The 13179-nt window shown below is 38.7% G+C and overlaps 1 protein-coding gene across 2 annotated transcripts in view; it reads left to right on the forward strand.

Annotated features, from left to right (window-relative positions):
* tbc1d22a (TBC1 domain family, member 22a) overlaps positions 1-13179 on the forward strand; it is a 130419-nt gene that overhangs the window by 80854 nt on the left and 36386 nt on the right. For both annotated transcript variants that reach the window (XM_041977416.1, XM_041977415.1), the window contains exon 11: positions 2501-2576. In XM_041977416.1, coding sequence (XP_041833350.1) covers positions 2501-2576 — 76 coding nt within the window. The remainder of the gene's footprint in view (positions 1-2500; positions 2577-13179) is intronic.

Genomic DNA, 13179 nt, shown 5'->3' on the forward strand with positions numbered 1-13179 from the left:
GTGGTATTCACATGGTGGTGTCTCTGTAAAGAATTAGAAAAAAAATGAACAAAGGATAATGCAATGTGGATGCTAAACTGAATGGGGCAAAACTACCTCCAAAGCTGCCTCCTTCATTCTGTTTATTTAATTCCACAGGGGGGAGAAAAAGAGAAAGAAATTAAATGTGATGCTCCCTGCTTGGAAGAGAATGTTTTATTGTACTAATGAAACACGAGGAAACAGGAGGTAGGAAGTAAATGCTACCAACCACAATGACAATATGCAACAAAAATGATGAGTCATACCTTTAACAGCATCACTGCCTATGTTCAGTACAAGCAAGTTGCTGGGCGGAGATGGTGACAGACACTCAAAAAGGTGAGGGGGTGGGGATTAGCTATAAATATCAAAGAGACAGCCAGACAGAGTGATGAGAGGATGGAAACAAAGGGACAAAAACAAAAAGCAAGGAGGGGGAATTAACGCAATAAGATTGATTTAAAAGGTAAGAAAATTTAGGGGGAAAGAAAAACTAGGAAACTGTCAAAATGAAAGAGAATTCTAAGAAGGTACTTAAAAATGCAACAAGGTGATTTTGAAACCAGCAGAAACAAAATTAAAAATTAGCTGGTGAGAGAGCTGGAGAGAGGCAGTCGATTAAAGGCAGCTTCAATAATGCAAATGTAATTACTATCACTGGCCCTCACACTTGCTTCACTGCTAACTGCATTAACTCCAAAGTGGTAAAAAAAAAAAAGGACCACTGTGCTCCCTCTCTCAGAGAGAAGGAGCACAGAAATTAAGGTGATGAGCGGATATGAATTAGCAATAAACAAATTAAGCTAAAAGACATTTTAGATAGTGGCGAGAGAGAAAAAGGAATGACATTATAAATTGTGTAGACAGGTTTTAGAAATCTATTGGAAAGAAGAGGTTTGATATGAAACAGGATGTAGAGTTAAATGATAAACAGCTTGAAGACAGGCATATTTTAATGGAAAAAAATGGAAAACAAAAACTTAATTTAGTCATTAATAAAGTAGTTTTTAGTTCAATTATCACAGGGAAAGTCATGTGTTGTCATGACTACTTAAGTTTATTTGGCAGTGACTTTGAGCTTTAGTGTAAAATTAAAAATACCACAAACCTACCACCTACCTTACACATGTCACAGGAAAGGTAAATAAATAAGCTTATTCATGCAGTTGTTCGTAATGGACGGAGGGATTAAGGTAATGGAGGAGATCCACTGATGGATTCAGTTTTGCTGTGCCTGAAGGACAACTGGAGCTGTAAATGACTTCTCCTGCACCATCTCTTTCTCCTTCTCATCTTCTCCTCCCCCTATCTCTCTCTCCCTCTCCATCTGAGGGGTAGTTTGCTTTATCAGCTGTTCTCCAACCACGCTGAAATGACCCCTCAAGGAAACGTAATCCTCATTGTGTTTGTGTGTTTGGGGCTATGCGCACACACACACACAAAATGCTTACGTGTTGTTCTTGGATGGATTGTATTCTGCAAGCTCAACCAGCTGACGCTGCCAACTCTTGTGATTATGATCAGGCTCCGTCATTATCTACATATTCCAAAAAAAAAAGAAAAGTCTTTAAGTAGAGTTTTGATGTTTAATAAGTTCTACACATTAATTCAAATTTGCATTTTTGGACTTGCACAGTGGTCTTAATTAGTTGGTAATTAAGGCCAAGTGATAAATATTAAATTATGGATAAAGGTCAAATGCTAAATTTAACAGATGTAGATGTTGTATTTTACACCCTTTTTAATCTATTCTTCCTACGCTAAATGTCACCCACTTACATTTGCTTGCTTAATAAATTCTACTTCTGAGCTTTAATGGTTTCAACTAGAGAGAAGTTTTGCAATGCCTTATATCCCAATTTTTAAACAATATATAGTAAGGAAAAAAAAGCAGAAGCTAATAAACGAAAGCAGTTAAAACAGATAAAAACAAACACGAGCACCAAAACAGCTGCCTGTACTGCATCACTGCTATAAGTGATGAAAAACATTAAGCCATTTAAAGGGAAATCATGGAATTTCAGACACTTGATGACCAGCTGCTTTCCATGGTCAAGAAACAAGGTTTCAGAAATATGGTACAGTTTCTACGTGAAACTGCTTGGACATTGTTAGCAGACATTTGAAGTCTTGTTCTACAACACAAACAACCTGCTTAACATTGGTCCAAAAGCAGCCATCAATTTCTAGACATTGGTGGATATTCTTTTTATGTAGCAGCTTGTTGGACAAAATAGATGCATACAGTCCTCTAATAACACTTTTTTTGTTGTTGTTTGGTGAGTATGTTTGCAGGATGGTTATATGTTTGTGTTCAGCAGCTGGATGCTTTTTTCATTTACTTATACATTCACTGGGAGTTACCATGAGGCTTCAAAAACCAAAAAAACATAAAGCAAACCACCTTTTTTAAGTTATTTCACTGTTGCAGGTTAAGCCTGAGTACATATTGACTCTGCCTGATTCTCCTTCTTTTCAGGACAACTATACATTTGCTCAGCCAGGCATCCAGAGGAAAGTCAAGGCCCTGGAGGAGCTGGTCAGCAGGATTGATGGTGAGTCATCTCTCTTGCTTGCTTTCATCCATCCCTCCACTCATTCTCTCTGTTCACAATCTTTCCATTTCTACTGGATGTCCGCTTACTGCTTCGTGTGTTTCCTGTCTCTTTGTTCCTCAACGTTTTTCCACATTTCCTGACTTTCCTCTCTTACAGTTATACAAGACTCAAAAAATACACTGTCACTTTTCTCCAAACTTTTCCCTCAGTATTATCACCTTTATTTTTTTCTCCTAAATCTCATTCTTAGAGAAGCTTCCCATCCAAACTTTGCCACCTTAAACACATATGGCATTTGCAGCTGTCTATGATGTATTGTACAAAGCAAGGTCTTACCAAAGCAAGCTCTTGCACAGTGGTCGTGTTGTCGGCTGACCTTGATGCCGTCCCACTCTGCTGTCACCCGCTCTGTCAGCCAGAGGGTGGGAAGAAATCACACGCTGCATTCAAATGCATGGGGAGAAGGTCTGTGTGCCATGAGTTTGAATGTCAGCGGAAGTTAGTGAGAATATACAGGCCTGTCTGGCATGCTGGCACTGCTGCCCTCAAATTTTTTAGACACTGCCTGCAGGAGCTGCATGTTCAGGCGCCGACATATGTATGTAACCTGCTAGGTACCACTAACAAAGTTGGTTATAGCTCAAAGAATTTACAGAGTGTGTGTATGTGTGATGATGAGGTTTGCAGCTTTCTACCATTTTCTGCCTGCTACTCTTTTGTAAATATTGTTAAGACTAAATGTCCTTTTAAAGGATACTTTTATAACATAATTATGTATCTAAAGGAGGCATAATATTCCCCTTTTTCATAAATTGGCACAACTTCCTGGAATCCTAATATTTTGCTCAAAATGTCTGAAAAACCCTACAACAGCCCCCTTTTCCACCATAAAATTACAGCTCTTTATAGAGCAGACAGTTGTAATGTATGGAGTGACCTACTACTCTTGTCTATTTGGTCTGCATCTTTTGAGTTCAATACTTCATTAAGCAAACACAAAGTAATTTTGTGTTCACATATTGGCTCCATAAACCCCAGACGCCATTCCGGAGGTTAGATTTCCTAGTCAGGATATAAAACATGCAGGTTAAGTGCTGCCAAAGCATCATTTCTTTCTTGGCTTAAAGGTACTGTATGTATGTAAGAATTGCTGACATCTAGTGATAAAGAGGAGCATAGAAATTACTTTAAATGCCAAGCCCATTTGTGACTGAATGGTGGCCATCAGTGGCCAACATTTTTTCAAACATAAACATGTTTTCATCAGTATTTTGGTATAGTGATTAGATACCAATAGAAACCATTTTTGATGATATATCAAATTGATTGTGATATATCACTTTGATTTTATAACACGCTGCACCTTTAAGTGAATCATAAAACTGCTGATGAGAATTAGTTAACGGCAAGAGAAGCTGAAGGTCGGGGAGATAAAGTGGGAATTAACATGCCCACTTAACGGATATCTCTGTTATTTGGGTTGACTTTCCCAGACATTTGCAATCCTGATAAGTGGTACCAAGAAGCTGGTTATCAACTCGATAATTCAACCCAGGGTTTTCCCATCTTGATCAGTGTGCCCTCACATAAAAGGGGTGGTGTTTGCAGCGTCTGACCAATCGCAAACATGGATAAACCCTGCAGAGCAGCCTACTTTACTGTGGAGAAGCAGACAATTATGCTTCAAATATCTGAACACATCATCCAGTCTAAAAGATGCACAGTTAACACAGTTACAGCCGGGAAGTAATGCTGGCAGAAATTTGCTTACTTTGTTAATTCAGAAATTTGTACTATTATACAATATTAATTCACGGGACAATATAAACGGACAGCTTTTTGATCACTCAATTTTACTTCATTATGGCACAGATGTTTCGAGCAGAGCGCTTCCTCAGTGCCCTTCTTTTCTTTTATAGTTTCTATTGAGTTCTTTTGAGGCTCAGCACCACCCATGTCAGCTCGTTTTGTGTTAAATAATTTCTCACCATAACGGCACAAGCAGTTGTGTGTTCCATAAATTTATGGTTCTGCAGTTCTGCCATGTTTGACCATTATTATTAACTATTTCAAATGCAACCCTAGTGGAGCTAAATGGACTTGAGAATAAGCTAAGGACAATTACAAAAACAAACTTCAAAGCAGTCAGTGACAAGGCCTTATTTCTTCATCAAAAAGGACTGCATCAATCCTTAAAAACTTTTTCTCTCCTATGCGCTCCTATCATGATCCACGCACCAAAGTGGACAGGATCTTCTATAGATAGGCAGGCTATTTTCCAAGAGAACTGATTAGTCAGGAGTTGGTGCTTTTATACTCCATCTCTTATCCAAACATAACCTGCTCCGGAGCAGGTGAGCTGTTAAGCATAGGTTACCATGGAGAGTTACCCCGGTAACCCCAGTACAGAAAACCCAGAGTTAACCCTGAAGTTACCTTGATAAGAGAACATTACGTTTCATAGTACAGGCCTCTGGTCTGCACGAAAATATTAGTTAACATTTTTGTTGTTTTTTCTTTTTTTTCTTTCAAAATAGGTCACTTGTAAAATACTAGAAGTTTCTTTATTTTTACATTTTGCTTCAGACTCTAATTGAATAGTAAATAATCTCTACAATTATCAATTTGCAAACAGTATATAGCAGCTGTGTAAAACAGTCATATTAAAAAAAATGCCCCAAGAAAAAGGAGTGAGGAATTCACACATACCTTTTTAAATATTTTTCAATCATTGTACAAATAACATTGTAATCACATGCATGCAAGCTGCTACTAATATTAACCCTTATACTGCATGTACAGTGCCTTGCAAAAGTATTCACCCCCTTGGCCTTTTACCAAATTTGTTACATTGCAACCTCTAATTTGAATATTTTTCACAAATCAGAATTTTATTTGATGGATCTGCACAAAATAGTCCAAGTTTTGAAGTGAAATGAGAAATATAAATACAAAAAAGGCATTTCAAAAATAAAAAACTGAAAATTGCCATGTGCATATGTATTCACCCTCTTTGTTATGAAGGCCCTAAAATGCTCTGGTCCAACCAATTACCTTCAGAAGTCACACTATGAGTGAAACAAGTTCACCTGTGTCCAATCTAAGTGTCACATGATCTATCAGTATATATATACACCTCTTCTGAAAGGTCTCAGAGGCTGCAACATCTAATGAAGGGGCGCCGCTAACCAAACACCACTATGAAGACCAAAGAACTCTCCAAACAAGTCAGAGACAAAGTTGTTGAGAAGTACAAGTATGGGTTAGGTTATAAAAAAATATCTAAATCTTTGATGATCCCCAGGAGCACCATAAAATCCATCATCATCAAATGGAAAGAACATGGCACCACAACAAACCTGCCATGAGAGGGCCGCCCAACCTTAACTGACAGACCGGGCAAGGAGGGCATTAATCAGAGAGGCAGCCCAGAGACTGAAGGTAACCCTGGAGGAGCTGCAGAGTTCCACAGCAGAGGCTGGAGTATCTGTCCATAGGACCACAATCAGCCGTACACTCCACAGAGCTGGGCTTTATGGAAGGGTGGCCAGAAGAAAGCCATTACTTTCTGCTAAAAATATGAAGGCATGTTTTGACTTTGCACAAAGGCACGTGAGAGATTGTCAAAATGTATGGAGAAAGGTGCTCTGGTCAGATGAGACTAAAATTGAGCTTTTTGGCCATCAAGGAAAACGGTATGTCTGGCGCACACCCAACACATCCCATCACCCCAAGAACATCATCCCCACAGTGAAACATGGTGGTGGCAGCATCATGCTGTGGGGATGTTTTTCAGCAGCAGGCACTGGGAAACTGGTCCGAGTCGGGGGAAAGATGGATGGTGCTAAATACAGAAGTATTCTTGTGCAAAACCTCTATCAATCTGTCAGTGATCTGAGACTAGGACGGAGGTTCACCTTCCAGCAGGACAATGACCCCAAGCATACTGCTAAAGCAACACTTGAGTGGCTTAAGGAGAAAAATGTAAATGTGTTGGAATGGCCTAGTCAAAGTCCAGACCTCAATCCAATTGAGAATCTGTGGTCAGACTTAAAGATTGCTGTTCATAAGCGCAAACCATCAAACCTGAAGGAGCTGGAGCAGTTTTCCCCTGAAGAATGGGCGGAAATCCCAGTGGCAAGATGTGGTAAACTCGTAGAGACTTATCAAAAACGACTTGCAGCTGTGATCGCCGCAAAAGGTGGCTCTACAAAGTACTGACATTGGGGGGTTGAATACATATGCACATGGCAATTTTCAGTTTTTTATTTTTGAAATGTCTTTTTTGTATTTATATTTCTCATTTCACTTCAAAACTTGGACTATTTTGTGCAGATCCATCAAATAAAATTCTGATTTGTGAAAAATATTCAAATTAGAGGTTGCAATGTAACAAATTTGGTAAAAGGCCAAGGGGGTGAATACTTTTGCAAGGCACTGTAGATGCATGTCGACTTTATATCATCCCAAAAACACTTGAAATGTTAATTCAGTAACTGTGCCCACCATCCTCCATGTGGTGTGAAGAAAACACAGCCACCGCCTCTTCTCTGCACCCACCCTGGGGTATTCCCAGAAGTGAGGAAGTGCCAATGACAATCTCCTGCTGTCTAGTATATGTGTGTGAAAAGGCAGCTGCAGACAGCATCCTGACATGGGTCTCTGTCTGCACATGATGCGTGAAAATCCCTGCCATCTGGGATCAGGACAGAAGAAACTTACAGATGTACATGTTGGACAAGCTGCAAAACATTTGTGTTTAGGCCAAAGGTGGTCTGGCAAAAAGTAAAATGAAATAAGATAAAAGGTTTTTAAAGTAAACGTATACCATAATTGTGTCATATTGACCTTCAGCGCAGCTTTGTCACACCTACCAACATATCAGCAGAGGTGGGAATGTCCTCACACTTCAGCAATGACATAAAAAATGACTCAACATTTTTACTGTATTTTATTCCATAAGTGCCCTGTCATCATCGCCTGGCAGAGACATTTTATACCTCACTAGCTTGACATTACCAGCGCTAATGAGATCACAGATAGCTCTTATCTTGTGTTACAGGATTGTTTTTCACTCAACTGTCAACGTAGCATCTGTTCTGGGAACAATGGCATCTCATCTCTTCCAAAATTACCTATCAGCGCTTATCAGATGCAGGGTTATCCAGACTATTGGGTATTTTGATAGAAGAGGGTTTCGGTCTTATCATCGCAAGTGGATGACTTAATAGAAATGGACCAGTATTTTTTTTTTTTTTTTTTTCTTGCTCCTCATATAAAGCACAAAATATCATTTATTGAGAGAATCAGTTCATTACTTTTCCAGAACAAATTACATTTACCTTTATTCACATTCATTTGTAATTTGTTAGACTATTTATTTTAAGTAAACAAACTGATTACACTCCAACGGAGTTGTAACCTTTTCAAAAAGGGACAAGATTTTACATTGGCTGTGGTAATCTGATACTGCTGATGGGACGTTTGCTAAGAAACTGGATGGAATAAATATACAGTAACTGGTGGAAGGTATGAGGTTGTTTAGGATGTTGTTGACCAGAGCTCAGTGTCATGTCTAGTCAGCTGGGAGAGCACTTTGCTGATGTATTTCACACCACTCTCTCTTTTCTTGGCGTCTTTAAGATAATTATATGCCAGTTCTTCTTTATGTCCACCAGATGAAGGAAAATCATGCCATACATATACAGTCATATAGGGTACACTTATAGAAAGTAAAAGAAAGAATTTGTGCTGTTTTCTCTGCACATCACAAGTTAAAGAGCTTTTAAAACCCCAGTTCCAAAACAAGGTGGCACTCTGTGTGAAATGTAAATAAAAATAGAATCCAATTATTAGCAAATCTCAAAAGCTCATATTTTGTTCCCAGTACAACATAAACAAGATATTAGATGTTTAAATTGAGACATTTTACAATTGAGAGAAAGATGGGCTGAGCTTCACCAATCTGTGACAGCATATAACTAAAAGTTTAGGAAAATATTCCTCAATATAAAAACTAACAAAAAAAAACACTACAATCTACAGTGTATGATATCATAAAAAAAATCCTGAAAATTAACAGGAATCTCTCCGTGCAGGGCTCATTACATTCTTACCCTCAGTCATGATTCTTTACTCTAAAATCTCTGCCTGGACTCAAAAACATTTCCAGAAATGAATTTCTGTGAATAGATATGCAATTTACAAATGCAGGTTAAGGCTTTATAATGCAAAGAGGAAGCTATATGTAAACACAATCCATAAACGTCACCATCTTATCTGGGCTAAAGTTCATTTGATTCAAAGAGGAAAAACACTCTAATCAGATGAAACAAAATTTTAAATTCTTTTTGGAAACCATTGATGCTGTGTCCTGCAGACTCGAGAGGAGAGGATCCATCCAGCTTGTTAACAGCAGACACTTCAAAAACACAACTTTTTTAAATGCGTTGCTGCCTTCAAATTCAAAATGAGCTACTAATTTCCATGAAATGGTAAAATGTCTGTTTTAGCATCTGATATGATGCTCATGTTCCATTGATGCTAAAATATGGGTTTATGGGATTTGCAATGAGAGGTAGCAAAAAGGCCACCGTGTGAGCACAGACTTTAGCTGTAAATCAGTCATTTCTTTTCTTTTATTGGAAACAGCTGGAGACATCAAAGTCTTACACTTTGAAATTTTTCTCTGTCCTCGCCCATCTTAGACTACCCCCCCCCCCAATTGTAATTATCTAGTTGCAATAATAACACTAACTCCCATTAGACTTGCTTGACGCTTGCAAATGCACCTCCTCAAAAGACAACAACCACTTTGTCAGCATGTAATGTTTCTCTGATCTCTTTATCTCTCTTTTATCTCTGTCTCTTCATTTGTTGCATGCAAGTGCATTAGTACAAGTTCATCAACATGCAAATTGCCCAAAGGTGAATTTATCTATGCAAATGAGAGGGTGCATCTGCAGCATGCGCTTCGTGTCTAAATCTGAACAAAAGGCTGGTAGTGGGACTCTTGATTATTGCAGTAGAACAAGCTTAAAAAGGCTTCAATGTCTTTTCTCGAGCTTAATTAAACTGTAAAACGATTTGCTTTTATGAAGCAGCAGTAGATGATGGTAGTGATCATGTATGAAGTTTCATCTGTTTATATTTCATTCGTAACTCCAGCAGAGTGTGATCCACAATATTTCCTTTATAAATTCTTTTTTTAAGCTTAACACTAAAAGCCGCTCTGGTACCTTTTAACCTGACCTGAGGTCAGTTACATAATTGTTCTACTCTTCCCACACAATCCTCAGAGATCACGCTTTGCTTAATATACTAGGGTTTCACATATTCCTTTTTATTTCAATAAATTTGCAGATGTCTTAACTGCAGTCTTTTCAGTCCGTTATTCAAAGTGGGGAAATTTTATAACTACAGGCCGGTCTCAGGATGCCTTCGATGTTAAACTGAAAGGAGAAAAAAAAAAAAAAAAAACAAAGCTGGGAGTGTGGAGTTTAAAACGTTAGTAAACGTATACACATCACGTTTTAACTGGGGCACAAACATCCCTTACTGGAACCAATCTTTGGTTGGGTTACTGTAGGAACATGGCCAATTCTAAATAAGTGAAGTAGATCTGCGTTTGGACAGCAAATTTTGATTTAGTTTCAAATTCTTATGACTAAACCATAACACTAATTTCATTTAATAGTTTGAAATAATTAAAACAACCTGCTTAAGAGGTTGGGCGACTTTATTGAATGGCTTAGAGGACTATATTCAACTGAGTAAGAGTGTCACACAATTAAAAAAAATAGAGAGGGAGTGAGTCAGCAAACTACTGGGTAGAAGATATATTGAAATAATCGATTAATTAGAGCAATGAGGGGTAGGAATTGAAAAGCTTTTGCTTCTTCATACTTTTTTGTTCTTTTGGTATTATTTGTGCACCTGTATCTGGAGTGTAAGATGGTGAAAGGAAAAAATGAAATGGGTGAGGAAAAAAAAAAATCTCATCATTATTACATGTTACACCAAGGAGAGCATGAAGTCGGGCTGAACTGGCCTCATCAGCAGAATCCAGAAAGCAGCTTACTAGTCGCTGTAAAACCTCTGACCTCCCACTGTCCACCAGCTACTGTCCTCTGTGGAGCACAGGGGAGGAGAACCAGCACTCTGGCCTCTGTTCTAGTAAGTGGGCAGGAGGACAAGGCTCATCAGTCAATCAGTGTCTATGAAACATGTCATTTTCATTCTCACTCAGCCCTTATAACAACCCTCCCCAGCTTGTTCAGCACTGTGCCAGCTGGACTGCTGCATATTAGTAATAAGACTCTAGTTATAGGTTTTCATTTGATTGTTTTTTTTTTCTCTCTGTTCATCTTCTACTGTTTAATTATTTCCATTTCTTCCTCCTCCTTCTTCCATAACACCTCGTGAAAATCAAGCGTTCCTTCCAGCACTCCCCCACCGTGCACCTCTTCCTCTCTGTGTTTAGTGGAGTCGCTAATATTAGGCAGAATAAGTTCATTAGTGTAATTCAACATTGTCTAAAGTTGTTCCGCTCTCTTCCCCTCTGTTAGGCAGCTAGCTAAGATCTGTCACTATGATGCATGCACCGTTAATGAGCTTTCCTTGTTTATGCCTTTACAGCAGCATGTGATAATTAAACTGCAGAGAGGAGTGTGAAATAATAGCTTTGTGTTTACTTTGCACCCCGCTCATGTGCTGGAGAGTTTGTGTAATTGTTGAACGTGCACACACGAGCAGATAGGTGTCACTCAGGTGCTTCCCCTGTGTATGTGTATAAGTTGCCTCAGTTGGAATTGGCTTGCATAATATTTTACCAATAAATGGCTTATTATATCTGTATTTTGGAGAGTGTGTGTACTTGTCAGCCAGCCTTGATTAAGAGCACAGAGTGTGAGAGAGGAGGACGCTATAGTTCCTCCCTTACTGGCTTTTCTCATAGATTTTCTGACAGCTCCATAATTACAGCTCCATTATGAGATGTGTGTGTGTGTGTGTGTGAAGGAGAATGAGTGTCATGGGTTTGATGACTATGAAATGAGGAGTCGCTGAATACTGAGTGGTATTTTTAATCTTTTGTTATGTAAAGAAGCATAAAACAAACATTTATCATGAACAGTGAAAGGAACAAAGGCAATCGTTCTCAGTGTCACAGCCCCACATGCAGCCAGTTTTCAACTGACATATTAGCCTTTCATCCATTCTTCTCAGTGAGTGTTCTGCCAGCACGCCATGACACCGACGTTTGAAACCCACACTGAGACCATATTGAGACGGCATGATGCAAGATGTGATCTTCTCTGAGCAGTTCATGATATACGGCATGATATCATGCCATGCAACTAGCCTTTTGGTTTATATTTTCCTGTAGAGTGTTCATTTGAACAAACATGGACATTTTTATTTTCGCAGGGTACTATCACCCCATATCGTCTCATATGCCTTCAGTTTAGAGTACATAAAGGTTTAAGTTTAAATTGATATTCACAAATTACTCTGGAGTTTGTTGCTAAAAATCAAGCTTCATCATCCTGTGGCATAAATATGTCTGAGAATTTCAAGTTTGTGTATGGCTCTGCATATGCAATTGTGACTTTTGACCCAGTCTTAATACCTCAAACAGCTTGGACAGTTACTCAGTCACAAATCAAGCTGTTAAATCAGAGGACAGATGTTTTTGTTGTCTTCAACTCTTCTACAGGTCTTGAAAGTGTTGTAAATTTTAATCGATGATGCTCTGAGTAATCAGGTTGATTTTCCCACAGAATATGGAAACTTTACTGAATGATATGAAGCATTCAGTTACTCAACTCATACCTGAACAAAGTTATTCAGTGAGGCCTTTCATAATCTCAAAATGGATTATTCGTGACATCATCAATATTGAAATGAAAAAAAATCTCTTAATGAAAATTATAAAATGTGCATGAAATGTTATTCTTATATAGTGTGTTCCATAAACAAGTGTTTTTTTTTTATTTTTATATTTTTAATATTGTGTGGGCTCTACTGTCCTTTATTGTTCAGCAGGTAGATGAGAAAGTGGTTCAGACATGGGGATCAAACCTGGGTTGGTTGCATTTATGAGGCGGCTGCTATGCTAGGTTAGCTGAACTTCGCACCAATAGGAAAGTTCAGCATCCACAAAACCAGTTATTGTCCTCATCTTTCTGTATGGTCTTTTTGCTCCTGATGCAACATTTCTGTGAGGGTTCAGTAATCGTGCCACTCTGGTCTGTTTCCTCCTCCATAAGTAAAAACTGTGACAGAAACAGCTGTTAAACTTTCCGCCTCCACACCGAGGTGGAGGCGGGGTGATTACTCCTGGGTGAAGCTGCAGCTAGCATCAAGTATAACTTCCTTCACTTTACCCAGCAGTGAAGAAGCAGACACGGGACTCTGCTGTAACTAGAAGAGCTGTGTGGTGTTTATTGCTAAAGCTGGTAGCAAAACATTCACTCCTAAACAGGCAGTTTCTCTGTGCTTTCCTCTCCCCCTCTCAAGCTTGACCATTTTCAAAGGGGTCACACTCTTCTTTTAAAACAGCACTGTTAACAGCACCTTGTTCCTGTGCAATGACACATAA

Source organism: Melanotaenia boesemani, chromosome 23 (assembly GCF_017639745.1).
Source record: "Melanotaenia boesemani isolate fMelBoe1 chromosome 23, fMelBoe1.pri, whole genome shotgun sequence".
NCBI classification, from domain to species: domain Eukaryota; kingdom Metazoa; phylum Chordata; class Actinopteri; order Atheriniformes; family Melanotaeniidae; genus Melanotaenia; species Melanotaenia boesemani.